Source organism: Pangasianodon hypophthalmus, chromosome 26, assembly GCF_027358585.1.
Source record: "Pangasianodon hypophthalmus isolate fPanHyp1 chromosome 26, fPanHyp1.pri, whole genome shotgun sequence".
NCBI classification, from domain to species: Eukaryota; Metazoa; Chordata; class Actinopteri; order Siluriformes; family Pangasiidae; genus Pangasianodon; species Pangasianodon hypophthalmus.
In genome coordinates, this window is record NC_069735.1 from 12,795,499 (window position 1) to 12,811,314 (window position 15,816).

At 43.5% G+C, this 15,816-nt stretch overlaps 1 protein-coding gene across 1 annotated transcript; it reads right to left on the reverse strand.

The window, feature by feature from the left end:
• Positions 1 to 908: 908 nt before the first annotated feature.
• LOC117596719 (cytolytic toxin-alpha) lies at positions 909 to 10,493 on the reverse strand. Its single transcript, XM_034302369.2, has 12 exons — positions 10,298 to 10,493; positions 10,095 to 10,187; positions 6,293 to 8,052; positions 5,849 to 5,968; positions 5,428 to 5,516; positions 5,082 to 5,277; positions 4,013 to 4,126; positions 3,012 to 3,113; positions 2,801 to 2,889; positions 2,493 to 2,679; positions 2,304 to 2,417; positions 909 to 1,841 (listed from the first exon to the last, which is right to left on the reverse strand). Exons 1-12 carry the CDS (start codon positions 10,311 to 10,313, stop codon positions 1,797 to 1,799), a joined length of 2,925 nt encoding a protein of 974 aa, XP_034158260.2. The 5' UTR covers positions 10,314 to 10,493; the 3' UTR covers positions 909 to 1,796.
• Positions 10,494 to 15,816: the final 5,323 nt, after the last annotated feature.

Below are 15,816 nucleotides of genomic sequence, written 5' to 3' on the forward strand. Positions count from 1 at the left end.
TTCTGTCTGTGTGACTTTTGCTTGTTCTGTCCTTGTCCATATGGGTGCCTCTGGGTTCTCCGCTTTCCCCTACCTTCAAAAAACATGCTGGGAGGTGAATTGGTCACTCTAAATTGCCTTTGGGTGTGAATTTGTGTGTGAATTGTGACATGTGATCAGCTTTCAGTTCATTTGCTCTCTCTATGGTTATTTTATACAATATATACAATACAATACAATATATGATATATACAATATCAGTTTTAATATAACACATGATCGATTTATTTTGGTCAAGAAAATAATGTTCAGACAATGTGCCACCCTGACCAGGATAAAGCGCATACTGAATATGATTGAATGAAATCAAGACTCCCCACAGTAACTGACAATGGCTGGTTTGTTTTTTTGTACCTACATGAATGCATGCCTATAGCGTGCACGCACACACACACACACACACACACACACACAGAAATCACAGGCAGGGTTAGCTTGAGAGGACTGAGAAGCCTCTAGCCATGAGGGATATTAGTTTGTACAGAAGACTTTTCTAGGAATCATTCCTTCAGAAAACTGACCATTTTTTTTCATATTTCTTGTTTAGACTTTGTCCCTGTTCCATAAAGCATGTCATGCTTTTCTAATTGCACATTTGCTTATGCACACCAGAGCTCCACATTAGCAAAGGGGTGCACTTTGAAAAGGGTGAATTACAGACTATGAATGAGTTCTAGGATATAATTCTCCTGTGTAATTTGGTTGATATATAAGCATGTGATTATGATCAGCCTTCAGTTCATTTGCTCTCTAGGGATTTTATGCAATATATTACAATACCATACAATACAATAAGAGAGAAGACACATTAGGTTTAATAAGACACATTATGCACTTATTTTGGCCAAGAAAATAAAGTTCAGACAATGTGTCAAAATTCAATGATTTTAATCAGTACATTGTTAAAATGTTTTAATCAAGAAGTAAATCGTTTTCCAATTGGTAATAACCCGAAAACAACTCATACCATAATACATTTGGGCAAGATGTATAATTAGCAAATTCATTTATGCTTTACAATTCTGCACATGGATCATGTTTTTAGAAATGAGCAATGAGTGCTCTCTACAGGTACAATATTGTGTTTGCATCAGTATTTAAGGTGGAACTGACAACTTAAATAAGAAACTGTGTAAACTTCAACCTTGTATTTGGTGTTAATATGAAGGGATGTACAGAACCCTGCTTGTTTTTGGCATATCTGGCTGAATGAAATGCACAGTGCAGACTTTTGTGACTGATGAGGTTTTTAATCAGATGAAAAATGTTAATCAGAAAATGTTCCCTAGTGAACTCTTGGTTTGTTACAATAGCTAATTACCAGACCTCGATTGCACTGAATGTTTTTTTTATCTAAAACCTCTGTTACTGGAAGATGGGTTCATCTAAAAAGGATATTTGACAGAGTACACAGCTCATCCATCGAGACAGAAACCTACATTTATTTACTGTGTGTTAGCCATGGACTACTCTAATTTCTGCTGCAAAGGTGTCTATATATAGACTAAAGCAAATTACCTGTATTATTTACTATAATTAAAGTACAATAATACTGTAGTAAAGAGTATATAGCATTCATTTCCAACAATAATAAGCTACAAAAATCTCATAAAAATGCTTAAGAGGAAAAAAAAAAACTGATTAATAAAAAAACAAATCATGCCCATGGTCTGTTGTCTGATACACTTGAGCAGAATATAACAAAAAAATCTCTTGAAAATTGTCAAGGGAATTGCTTTTGGGGAAGATTCGAATCCTCAAATATTGGCCGGAATGGTGACTTTCAGATTAATATCATCCACCTATTAAAAAAAAAGAAACCATCCCTTAACATTCCTGTTTGTTATGGTACAAATATAAAACATAATTTTTTAAATTATATATTTTGTAAATTGTGACTTGTTTGATTTTATAAGGGTTGCATTTACAATAGTATGTCCTACAGATGGGTCTCCCAAAATGTACAAGTTAAGGGTAGGACATATCTAAACATATCTTTCTTGGTTAATCACTGATGTTACCAAGCCTTTACTGTTGGGTCCACACTATTCTGGGATTGACATTGTTTGTTTATTTCCATGTATTGAGTTTACCTTACACTCCTTATAGTATATTTATCATAAAGCACTTTCTTTAGCAGTATCATAGTTAAATATGTGAAAACATAAAGTACAATAGTGAAACAATGCTAGTGTCCATGACACTACCACAGTTTTAATAAAGTACTTCGTGGTAACCATGATAAAATGGTAAAAATGACCTACTTCAATAATGCCGAAGATGTTCATGAAGACGTCTCGCGTAATGCCAACTGTAGTCACTTTGTCCACTGGCATACGGTGATCGAACGTGCAATACAGCAGGCCATTCACTATCACCTGAACAAATAAAATGTAACCTTATTTAATCAGTTTGCTTTGACACACTCATTTAATTTCTGCATAATATCACACCTCATAGCCTTCTGGTTTAATAACCATGATGATATCAAAGGCTCCTCCTTTGACAAATGGGCCTCCCTGAATATATACTTCGGTTTCCCATGTCCCATTCCTGCAGCTGTTAAGTACCACAGAGTGCATGCGGGGGTTGAAGTGGAGAGCGATGTCTTTTGGCCCAGTCTGCAAATCTATTTGAAAGCTGCAAGAAATTGTTTTAACATTTAACTGACTGTACCAGATTCTAGTGAGAAATTCTTATGTAATCTTTTCCATCTTGGTTTTCATTCAACTGTCGTGCAGTGAAAACACATTCAGCATACCGTTCACAATCTGAAGGAACAACTCCTTGGAAGAATAAAGCCACACCAGGTCTCAAGCCTCCAGGGATTGATTTGAAATATGATTTGCTCTGTTGTGGTTAAGCATCAATCATTTTTAAATGCTAAATCTCTAATCATGTGATTATCATAAAAATGCAAGAAAAAAATGCTAGTTCAGTCATTCTAAGCATGACATGAAAATGTTACTCACAGGGCTACAGACTGGATGTGGCACATCAGACTGGATGTTAGAAATCTTTGTGCGTGAGATGCCAGAGTTTAGTTCCTTACCAAAAGTAGATGTGCTCCAGTTCTGAAGAGAGCAGAAGTATGAAGAATACTTAAGAAACCTGTTTGTTACTCATTTATGACAAACCAAAGTGCTGTAAAGTAGATGTTGGTTCACAAAGAGAAAAGTGTTGTAGCAAAAAATACAAGGAGAACTGAAGGTGAACAAGAGGCAAGAGGATTGCTAAAACTGTAAGAATTGAGCAAGAGGTGATTCACATAAGGGTAGCTCAACTTAAAACTTTGCGTAGAGCAGGACAACAAAAATTAAAAAATGCATACTAACTTAGTGATTAGTGAAAATGAAAACTGTATTTTCTAAATGAATTATAAACTAGGATGACTCTTAAATTTAATGGTTATTTTAGTTGTTTATTTTACAATGCACTTCCATATTAATGTTCAGTATCCAGCCACTAACGCACATCACCACAGTTAATACACTGAGTATGTACACAGTATATACACAACTATTGCTTAATGTGCATGAGCACTAGTGATTGAGTTGTAGGTCACTGCAAATTTCTGTTTCACCCCAGATTGTTCTGTCAAGGTGCATGTCATGTTTTCAGTCCAGCTATCTAGTAAAGTAATGTGAATGTGCTTGGATGGTTGTGTCCAGTTATTAAACTGTCTCTGCTGAACCATGTGTGTGTGTGTGTTTATGTGTGTGTGTTTATCTATCTATCTATATATATATATAATGTGTGTGTGTACATATTTATATACATATAAAATGTACACATACACACACACATGCATACACACACACTGTTAGGTACCATTACATATTGTGTTACATGTAAATCCTTGTGCATTAACTTAAATAATAAATTAGTAATACGGCTTCTTGTCCTACAGCTATACTTTTTTAAATTACCTGAAAAAATACCCACATCACTGTGTATTTAATTAATCACTTACTGCAACAATACCAACAGTGTTCATTATGACATCTCCATGAATGTGAACTGCAGTCAGATTCTCCACTGGCATGCGATGCTTGAACAGGCAAGATCTCTGCCCATTTACATATACCTGGAAAGAACAGATACTGTAGATACAGTCAGGGTCATAAGTTTACATACACCTTGCAGAATCTGCAAAATGTTAATTAAAAAAATAAATAAGAGGGATCATAACAATTGCATTTTGTTTATTTAGTACTGGCCTGAATATGCTATTTCACATAACAGATGTTTACATATAGTCCACAAGACAAAATAATAACTGAATTTACACAAATGATCCAGTTCAAAAGTTTACATACACTTGATTCTTAATACTGTATGTTATTACCTAGATGATCAATGTCTTATGTTTTGTAATATTTATTCATGACTCCCTTGTTTGTCCTGAGCAGCTAAACTGCTCACTGTTCTTAAGACAAATCCTCCAGGTACTGCACATCCTGTGGTTTTCCAGCATCTTCTGCATATTTGACCCCTTTCCATCCATGGCTATATGATTTTGAGATTTCACACTGAGGACTGAGGGACTCCTTCACAACTATTACAAAAGGTGCAAACATTCACTGATGCTCAAGAAGGCAACACACTACATTAAGAGCCGGGGGATGTAAACTTTTGAACAGGATGACAGCTTCTGAAGGGCAGTACTAAATGAAAAAAATAAGATCTTTAAACAAAATAGTAATAATAGTTTACAACCCCCTGGCTCTTAATGTAGTGTGTTGCCATCTTGACCATCAGTCAATGTTTGCACCTTTTGTAATAGTTCTATATGAGTCCCTCAATTGTCCTCAGTGTGAAAAGATGGATCTCAACATCATATAGCCACTGTTGGAAAGGGATCAAATATGCAGAAGATGCTGGAAAAGCAACAAATGTGCACGACCTGGAGGATTCAGGGCAGTACTAAATAAACAACATGTAATTTTATGATCCCTCTTTTTTTTTAATTATTAACATTATATAGATTCTGCAAGGTGTATGTAATTATGTGCGTTCTCTTTTTCTTTTAATTCCGATACCTCATAACCTTCTGTTTTGGTCACAATAAAGATGTCAAAGACTGATCCTTTGGAAATTTGACACCCTGGTGTATTTTCTTGTTTCTCCCACTTCCCGTTCCTCAGACTGTCACAGCAAATCCATTTACTGATCATAGGCCTGAAGTGAAAAGCGATGTCATCACTCTTCAGCCAGGCTTTAAAATCGAATATAAACCTGTGTGTAAAAAGTAAAAATGTCACTTTGGACTAAATACATAACAAGATTAAAGTCAATGTGATCCCATATTTTTTATTAGATCTAGGTTTCCAGATCTAGGATCTGGATTATTTGGTATGTCATGTGATCAATAATATGAATACATACGATTGTCCCGTTGCAGAAACAACCCCTTGGAAGTACAAAGCCATTCCTGCTCTCAGCCCTCCAGGAATTGTGTAAATGTAAGGAATGCTCTGTGGTGAGTGTAAACACATTACATATATCGATTGGTGATAAAATGTTTTTATAGAAACCAAACCACACTCAGGTTTACTGAAATGGACCTCTTCGCACGCGATATTACTTCTTAATTTTATCTATCTAGCAAGACAAGTACCCAGCGAGTCACCTAGCTACTTGATTTGTGTATTTCTTTTTATCTTACATCTAAAATTTACCTGTAAATGTCACTGTCCACCTGGTCCAACTTTGGCACCATAGCGCAATTAATTATTTTTTTTAATGAATAAAGAATGAATTTGTTTTATTCCATGTGTTTAATTTAGGGATTCATTTTGCTACTCACATGACTGTTGACAACATTTGTAACCTCTGACTTGATAGTAGAGAGAGACCATCGTGACATGCCCATACTGGTCATTATTTTAGTCCTTAGTTTATTAAAGAGGGGAGGCATGGAGAAGTCCTGTGGGAAAAGAAATTATGTGCTACATAAATAAATGAACAACTATTAAATCATTCATCATTTCATTTATTTAGTTTTGTTTTAACCTCTATACCCACAATGAGAGAAATGTGTGTAGTAGAACATCTGAACTGCTCTGTAATATGAAGAATTAAAAGTTGCCATTTCCATTTTAGGACTTTATTCTTATTTTTTTTTAAAAATGAGACTCTTAAATTAGCATAGACTAGATTTTTTTAAATCAAATTTTACGTGTAGGTATTAAAAAATTAAACCAAACCCATATGCATGCATGAACAGGAATTATATATAATCTTAACTGACCCACTGGCCCACTGTGACATCGAACCTCCCATGAAATGAGAAGGGGACAGAGTCGCTGGCTTCACTCACTCCCACATCACTAACAGCTCTGTATCGGACCCAGTATTGTTCTTCTGGCTTTAGTCCAGTCAGTGTAAAGCTGGTCTGTGCATCTGAAGTGTCTGTGACTTTCCATGCATCAACATCAGCTGCTGAATCAGTTGGTGGTGTCATCCTATACTCAACTCTGAACTGAACCGTCTCTCCAGTTGGGGATTTTGAAAGCTTTAGGGTGACTTTAGCATCACTGGTCTCCACCTTGGGTTTGGGAGGTTTGGATACAGGCTGGAACTTAGGATTTGTCGGTTTGCTTTTCTGATAAAGTTGGATGGAGTTTCCTGGATTGCTGGAGTCGGGGATGGAGGCAACAACGAATTTGATTCTCTTCTCATTTTTATTGGCCTTTGAAAAACTTGTAAAGAGAGAAAAATTCTTCATCATGCGTTCAGAGATTTCAGGAGAAGTGAACCAGGGCTGTGTTGCTTGGAGTGAGAAATCTTTTGCATGTTTTTGCCCCAAATTTGCAAACCCTTCAGAGCTCACAAAGTCTTGTAAAGCCACAAGGTAGGAGTCTTCATTCCTTAAAGATGTAAATGACAAGCAAACCACCACATCAACGTCAACATCAAAGAGGATGGAATGGAGAGACCCAGATGATTTCACAACTGTCAGGTCCTTCAGCCCACTGGTATAGGAACTCAGTATATTTATTTCAGCTGTAATGTCGTCTAACCAATTTTTCATGTTGCTAGCTGTGAAGGGTGACATGTAATGGATGTTCAGGATGTCCCTCAGTGCCTTGTCGTCTTCTGTCCCACCCCGAATAGCGGGCAAAACTCTGGACAGTGCCTTCTGGAATTCTCTCTTATAAGAACTGTGTAAGTCCTGAAACTGTAGCAACCTGTCTTTTACATCAGGGAAATTGTCTGTTGTTTGATTTTTAGTCAAATCATTGCATCTTCTCTCTACTTCACCAAGCTCCTCCAGCAATTTTTCTGCTTTATGCACCAGGCTCGTGCTGATTTCTCTCACCAACTTAGCAGCCTTAGCATCCAAATGATTGAGAGGATGCAGCCACACAGTCACTGGTACGCCATCATTATTTTTTTGTTTCAGCAGAGTGGGCAACTTCTTGTACACCTCCACGGCTTCCTTGTATGTGGTGGGGTTTTGTTCAAGGTCATAGTCACCATAAAATGTGACGCTGATATTATCAGCCATTTTTTTTTCTTTTTCATTAATCTTTACGGATGCTTCTCCCTCTAGGGCAGTGGTAGGGATCTTCTTGACCATTGTGTGAAGGTTCCCTTCAATAGCCTGTTTGCTCTCATTTTCTGCAGTCGTATGATCAAACACCATGAAAGCCTGAGCCCCATACAGTACAGCTGTAACTACATGAGTGGCTGTTTGCTGGTCAAATACTTGTGGATAGGTGATATTGCCAAGCTCCTTCATAGTGAGTTGTTCAAATTTTGTTGTCTGTCTGTACTGCATGGTAACTCTGCACTGGTGTACTGAGGATTTGGTATCATGCAGGTACTTGGCCGATCCTCCAACCTCCACCAAACCACTTAGGAAACTGGCTTTAAGGGAAGCGCTTATATCTAGAAGATTAGCCTTATCACTGAGGGTGTCAGAGGCAGCAAACTTCAGATGTGTGTTAGGCTGCTGATGCACATCAAGATCATCATTCGATGATTTCTTATCCCATAAGGTAACACCTGGAACAATAGATTGATGAGAAATTATAGATGCATCACAAATAGCTACTTATTACTTTCCAAAGAAAAGTTGATCTATGCATAAACATGTTACTATAACAGTGTAAAAGTCATTAGTGGTAGTCATTACTTTGACACCAGTAGCCATGGGTCACACTGAATTCTGATCTTTCACTTGTGTGTTATAGAATCCCAGTGTCTAAGTTTAAAAACCTTTATTTAATCAATATCAAAATGACCTCTACAAACAATGGTGTAACTTTCAACTAACTAACTTAGTTATACGGGTAGGTGGGGTAATGTTATTACCAGGACAATGCACAGAAGACAAAGATTACACTATACATAAGGCAGTAACTAATTAAGTAATAACAAAAAATTACTCGTAGTGAAACGGTAAGAAAAAAGGGATTCTTTAGAATTCTTTAGAATTGTATTCCAAGTATTATATTAAAAAAAAAAAACTGCTAAACTATACTACATCAACTATATCAACATTATTTTTAAATCCAGTTTAGGTGCCAATAGGGTAGCCTAATCTTAGTGTTAGTTGTTATCTCTTATTATTAATGGCTGATAGTATGGTGGTGGTGATAGTAGATGGGAGGTTAAAATCCAAAATCTATTCATTATCTATTAATATTTGATTGCTGGGCAGTTCATATCAATGGCCTAGCAGCGCTAAGCCCCCTGTCTTTCAAAGGTAAAAGAAAAATCAATATATGATTTTATTTTTGGCATCGACATCGTCTTATTTGTGGTTAACAAACGTTTTAAAGAGGATTATTTTGGATTTTTGTGAAACTGAGAAACCAGTAGTCATAAGAAAAACACACAGAATGGTATGAAGCGAGGCTGTGGGCTAACTTTAATGAGCTCAGCACATTTGAGCTCCAGTGGGCTAATATATTCTAGCCAATTACCTTGACATTTCTGTAATATGTCATATGTAATGAATGTAAGTAAAGTGGATGATTTACTTTATCATAATTTTTCCCCTAAAATGTGTTCCTAGGAGAAACTAAAAGTTGATAGACTGAGCACATTGTCTAATTAAAGTAGAAATTACAGGAATAAAAGGACACACAACAGAACCATAATTTTAGTGTTTTTTTTTTTTTTTTTTTTGGTTGAATGAAAGATTTACAACTTTTCTGTTGTTCTGTTTACAGTGTTTGCTATTCAGAGGAAATGCAACGTGAACCCTATCAAGGATTACGGGCGTGTGATAAATTGCCTCAGTATTATTTAAATTTATAACATAGTATCAATGATACCTCAGGATATAATGTTTAATTGTTTAATAGTTATATTTTCGAGCCTTTGATGGGTATTAAATTTTAACTGTCTCATCAAACATCACCACCAACCACCACTGCATGACTGAGTGTTGCCAACTTACAAACTTGCTAGATTTGTTGTGACTTTTTAGACTGTTTTAGTGACTTTATTTGAGAAAAAAAAAGGATAGAGACAACTCTTTTGAGTAGACCTTAGTGACCATCTTGCACTTGTACCAGTATACCCTGGACCAGAATGATTTTTCCAGAGGATGAAAGCTGTCAGTGCTCGGATTTCTTGTTACTGTCACATTTCAGTTAATAATGCCACCATATAAATCGAATCCAGAAACAGATCCATATTTTGTCCATATTATCTGTTATTTTATTTCTTAATTAATGTAACAGAACATCAAAATATCAATTAGCTATTTCAACCCTCTAATCATATGGAAGTGACTAAAAGGCTGTAAAATGAAAGTTATTTAAATTTGATTTTGGTGTGACTTTTTTAAACCATTTTGGTGATAAATCAAATGTCTTCTTGTATTTCATTATTGCATTCTGTATGGATATAGTATGGCTTAGTATTGACAATCACTCACCGTCAACCTTTAAAGAGCTCATTGAATATATGTAGCTAAACAGATCGACTGGAAATTTTGTAAAATGCTATTTCCCTTTTGCACAAATCTCAAGGCTGTAACCCTAAAGTTACTTTAACTAATCAAGATTACACATTGCCAGTAATGTAAATTGTACCTGGAATAATGGAGTCGCTGCGGCAGTCATACAGCATGCCCGGATACAGAGGTCTTCCCAGAGCTGCCATCACCATGCATCTGGAATCCATGACTATTTAAAAAAAAAGATTATTGCAACATTAATACAGTTTTTCTTGATTGCTTAAACACATTTCTTGAAACTATGCCTTGTATTCTCAAAACAGTAAACACAAATCTCACCCAATTCCCCAAACATCCGATTTTCAGGTCAAAATGAAGCTCTACACCCAAAACCATTCACTCTTGCTGAAAAACCAAACTTTGCCCTCTGACATCACACACAAGCCCTCAAAAACACACACACTACAGCATAGTCTTACACACTGGTGCAGTAAATTCAAAACAATATTTCCAAAACTTCCTTCAGGAACTCGAGCTGCGTTGAAACGCTATGGGAACGCCTTCAGCGTGACCGCGCTCTGAATAACGTGTAATCAGTCCAATGGATGGGCGAGACGTCACGGGCGGGGTGACGTAGCGACCCGGAAGCATAAAAGCTATTGTTTGTCTTTCTGTGTTGTCTGCGGCATGCCTAAGGCCAAGGACAAAACGAAACTGAAACGGGGCGAGAGCGGACAGCGTTTTAGGCTGTGTGTTCCTCCCTGCCCGTGTTATATTACCGGCGGGGATACACACAGTCTTTGCGCTGTCTGCTTGGGAGCGGAGCATGCAGAGTCGGCTCTCGAGGGAGCCGGCTGCTCGCATTGCGAGCGTTTGCCGTTGCGCGCGCTTCGCTCCCGGAAGGCTCTCTTCGAGGAGGGAGCCTTCACTTGCGTGCCTCGCGGTGCCGGCCCCGCTTCTGCCGAGGCAGAGCGGCGGTTGCGCTCGTGGGGCTCGCAGATGGATCTGGCGGAGGGAATGGGGACGGGCGAGTCCTTTTCTCCTTCCTCACCCTCCAGATCCACTGTCCCCTCCATGGGTTCGGAAGCCCGCTCTGCGGTTTCTTCCCCCCGGGGAGTGGGCCTGGCGCTCCGCCTGTCTTCCTCCGAGGAGGTTGACGTGGAGGGCGCCGACTCTGATCTGCCGCAGTCTCCTCAATATGAGGAGCTGCTGGAGGTGGTTTCGTGGGCCGTTGCTAAACTTAGCATCGACTGGCCCGCTGAAACACGGGTTGAACCGCAGGGGTCGAAGCTAGGTGACCGCTTCCTGCGCAGTAAACCGCCACCTCCACGCCGGAGCCTGCCTTTTTTTCCCGACCTCCACACTGAGGTGTCGAGGTCATGGAGGAGGCCTTTTTCAGCCCGTTTATTCAGTCCCGCCTCCTCTTACTATGATAACGTGGCGGGGCTGGACCAGACTGGCTACAGGGCGATGCCCAGGGTTGAACAGACGCTAGCTAGCTATCTGTCCCCTGGTGCGGCATCGTCCCTGAAGGCTCCGACGCTGCCCACCAAGCCGCTGCAGACCACCTCAGCGCTGGTGGGCAAGGCGTACACGGCAACGGGTCAGGCTGGTGCGTGTCTGCACACCACGCCGGTGTTACAGGTGTACCAGGCCGACCTGCTCAAAGAGCTGGATGAGCACAGGGAGATGCCGTCTGAGCACATGACGGAGCTCAGGCGGGCTGCCGATCATTCTCTCCACGCCACCAAGGAGACCACCCGTGCTATCGGCCGGTCTATGGCAGTCCTGGTGGCAGCGGAGAGACACCTCTGGCTGACCCTATCCGACATGAAAGAGAGGGACAGGGACGTTCTTATGCACGCCCCGCTGGCGCCCTCTGGTCTGTTCGGCGACGCTGTTAGCTCCGTCGTCGACAGGTACCAGCAGGCTCGTAGCGGTTTCTCCCTCGCCGCTCTCTGGCTCGTGGGGCTGCTGGGCAGGGGCAGCCCCCTCCGTGTACTGTCTCCTCTCACAGGGAAGCACAGAAACTGGGCCCGGGCAATCGGACACGAAGACGGATCTGAGGACCGTTCTTTTGTCGAGGAGGGCCGCGGCTAAGAAGCCCTGACGCCTTGGGCCCAGGGCTTCCTAGGGCGGGCCCCTCTGGGGCGGGACGGTGTACACCTCATTATACGGTGCCCGTCTCGCCTCAGTGCCCTCGGGAGGTCGATCTGACAACCCTGCCACTTATGGTGCTTCAGGGCGCAGCGGTCTCCAGCGAGCGTTTCTCCCAGTTCTCGCCTGGGAACGTAGCGGGTCTGGGAGGCTCGCGGCCTCTTTGGAGGCCTTCGGAGCAGCTAATACGGTCGTTCCCTGTCGGTTCGCCGCTCCAGGCAACCACGCTAGCTGCTCTCGCCATACCAGAGGTCAGTCTTGAGAGGCTGATCCCCTTAGTGAGCTATTTGGCAGCGTGGAAACTTCTGCCGAATGTGTCTCAATGGGTCCTGCGTACTGTAGAGAGAGGCTATCGAATTCAGTTCGGCTCTCCTCCGCCTCGCTTTTCCGGGGTTCTTCCCACTCTGGTGGGTCCCGAGCAGGCTCTGGTAATGGAACAGGAAGTACACACTCTCCTGAGGAAGGAGGCCATCGAGGTGGTCCCTCCTCGCAACAGAGAGTCCAGGCTCTACAGCCGGTACTTCATTGTTCCCAAGAAGGGTGGAGGGCTGTGTCCCATTTTGGACTTGCGGCAGTTGAACCTCTCAGTCGCACGACTGAAGTTCAGGATGCTAACGGTCACACAGGTCGTGTCTCAGATCAGCTCCGAGGACTGGTTTGTCACGATCGACCTAAGAGATGCTTACTTCCATATCTCCATCCTTCCTCAACACAGGAAGTTCCTGAGGTTCGCTTTTGGGGGCGAAGCTTAACAATATCGGGTTCTTCCGTTCGGCCTAGCACTCTCACCCCGCACCTTCACGAAGTGTCTGGATGCTGCTCTGGCTCCTATGCGGCTCCAGGGCATCCGCATACTGAATTATATCGATGACTGGTTGATATTAGCTCGATCGGAGCAGATGGCGGTTCGGCATCGAGATGTCGGTCTCGCTCATATGAAAGAGCTGGGGTTAAGACTAAACGCCGAGAAAAGTGTGCTTTCTCCAGTACAGAGAATCACTTATCTGGGTGCGGTGTGGGATTGGACCACGATGCAGGCATGCCTGTCTCCTGCTCAGATCGAGTCGATCCTCACAGCAGTCGCGAGAGTGAGAGAAGGCCGGTCACTCACTGTGAAGCAGTTTCAGAGACTGCTGGGTCTGATGGCAGCTGCGTCCAACATAATACCTTTTGGCCTGCTGTACATGAGACCCCTACAGTGGTGGCTCAAGACCAGGGGGTTCTCCCTGAGGGGAAACCCGCTCCGCATGATCAAGGTCACGCGGTGGTGCCTACGTGCCTTAGACATGTGAAGGGAACCTGGGTTCTTGTCTCAGGGCCCGGTGCTGGGAGCTCCTTGTCGCCACGTAACGCTAGCGACGGATGCATCACTTGCCGGATGGGGAGCGGTCATGAGTGGCCGCTCTGCCCATGGTCTGTGGAGCGGCCGCCATCTCACTTGGCACATCAACTGCCTGGAGATGCTGGCTGTGTTTTCTAGCACTGAAACACTTTCTCCTGGACCTAAGAGGTCGCCACGTGTTGGTGCGCACCGACAACACGGCAGTGGTCTCTTATATCAACCACCAGGGAGATCTGCGCTCGCACCCCCTTTTCAGATCCTTGTGTGGTCCCAGGGGAAACTCCTCTCGCTGAGAGCAGTTTATATCCCTGGCCGTCTCAATATGGGAGCAGACGCCCTGTCGAGGCAGGGGCCGATGCCCGGGGAATGGAGGCTCCACCCCGAGGTGGTGGAGCAGATATGGCGTATGTTCGGCCGAGCTCAGGTGGATCTGTTTGCAACTCATGAGACGTCGCACTGTCCCCTCTGGTTCTCTCTGACTCATCCAGCTCCCCTAGGACTGGATGCTATGGTACAGACGTGGCCGAGGCTGCGTCTGTACGCCTTTCCCCCGGTCGCTCTGCTCCCGTTCTGGAGAGAGTGCGCCGGGACGGGGTCTGCTTGCTGGCTCAACCCTGTTCACTGCCCAGTTGGTACAGTGCTGGAGTTCCTGCAGGCCCATCTCTCCGCAGGGCTGACCCACTCCACCCTGAAGGTCTATGTGGCGGCTTTTGCGGCCTGCCACACCCCCCTCGGTGGTCAGTCAGTGGGCAGGCACCCCCTGGTTACACGTTTCCTCTGCGGTGCGCTGAGGCTCAGACCTCCAGTGCGATCCCGGGTCCCTCCTTGGGACCTGGCCGTGGTTTTAGAGGCTCTCTGTAAACCCCCCTTCGAGCCCTTAGAGGAGATTTCCGACCGTCTTTTGGCATTTTCCTCTCTTAGGAGAGTGGGAGATCTTCAGGCCCTCTCTGTGGCTCCTTCTTACTTAGAATTTGCGCCTCCTCGGCACCACGGACGGTCATGCTGCAGGCCTTCTGTCCTCCTCCCTTTCGGGAGCCCGACCATCGGAAGCTTAACTGTACGTGTCCAGTGCGAGCACTGGATGCGTACGTCCACAGAGCTGCCCTGTGGAGGAGGGCGGACCAATTGCTCGTATGCTTTGGTCCCCCGAAGAGGGGTCTTCCTGCTACCAAGCAGACCCTCAGCCGGTGGATAGTGGAGGCCATTTCCCTGGCTTATGAGTCCTCTGGTCTCCCCTCACCCTTGGGGGTCAAGGCTCACTCTACCCGAGGTGTGGCGGCCTCGAAAGCCTTTCTCGCAGGTGTGTCCATGCAGGACATCTGCAACGCGGTGGGTTGGTCCACGCCCCTGACGTTTTCCAGGTTCTACGGCCTGGATATGCGAGCCACTCCCGGCTCTTCTGTCCTTTTGCCTTGAGCTGTGCCCTTTCCACACTAGGCAGGGATTTGTAAGTCTGGCGGCGTGGGCATACTCATTCCCATAGCGTTTTTACGCAGCTCGAGTTCCTGAAGGGGAACGTCTCCAGGTTACGCATGTAACCATGGTTCCCCGAGGGAACGAGATGCTGCGTCTCAGTGCCACACTTCCGGCATCCCTGCCGCGCTTGCCTCATTTCTCAGAAGCTAGCGCGGTGTTTGCCGCTCAGGCTTTTATGCTTCCGGGTCGCTACGTCACCCCGCCCATGACGTCTCGCCCATCCATTGGACTGATTACACATGTTATTCAGAGCGCGGTCACGCTGAAGGCGTTCCCATAGCGTTTCAACGCAGCTCGAGTTCCTGAAGGGGAACCATGGTTACATGCGTAACCTGGAGACGTTATGTTGCTTGTGGTTCCCCCCTCAAAAAACTTTTCACATGATGAACACAAAAGACACAACCAATGTATACACTGGCACATTTTTATTCATTCATGTACTACACAGTACAACACACACACACACAAAAAAAAATTATTCCGCCTCAGCATCCTGTCTTTGGTCTGGGTCAGGCCAGAGAATCTCGTCCACATCACAGGCTATATTAGCCCTAGCCAGGCAGCGGGGGTAAAATCCTCTTGCATGCCTGATCCACCCCTGGCACGCATCTACTGATATGTCTAGGCAGGCTTCTTCCATGGCCTGGAGGAGGTGAACACAGATATAACGTTCTCGGTCATACACTTTCCACCGCCATGCCGAAAAAAACTTTTATCGGGTTTAGAAAGAGAGAGTATGCAGGCAGAAAGATGTTTGAAAACCCCGGGTTATTGGTAAACCAGTCACGAACCAGAGCAGTGCGATGGAAGCTGACGTTATACCAAACAACAACGTAGTGAGGCTGCTCTGGCTGTGCTGGTTCCCTGTGGTCCAGCTGGAACA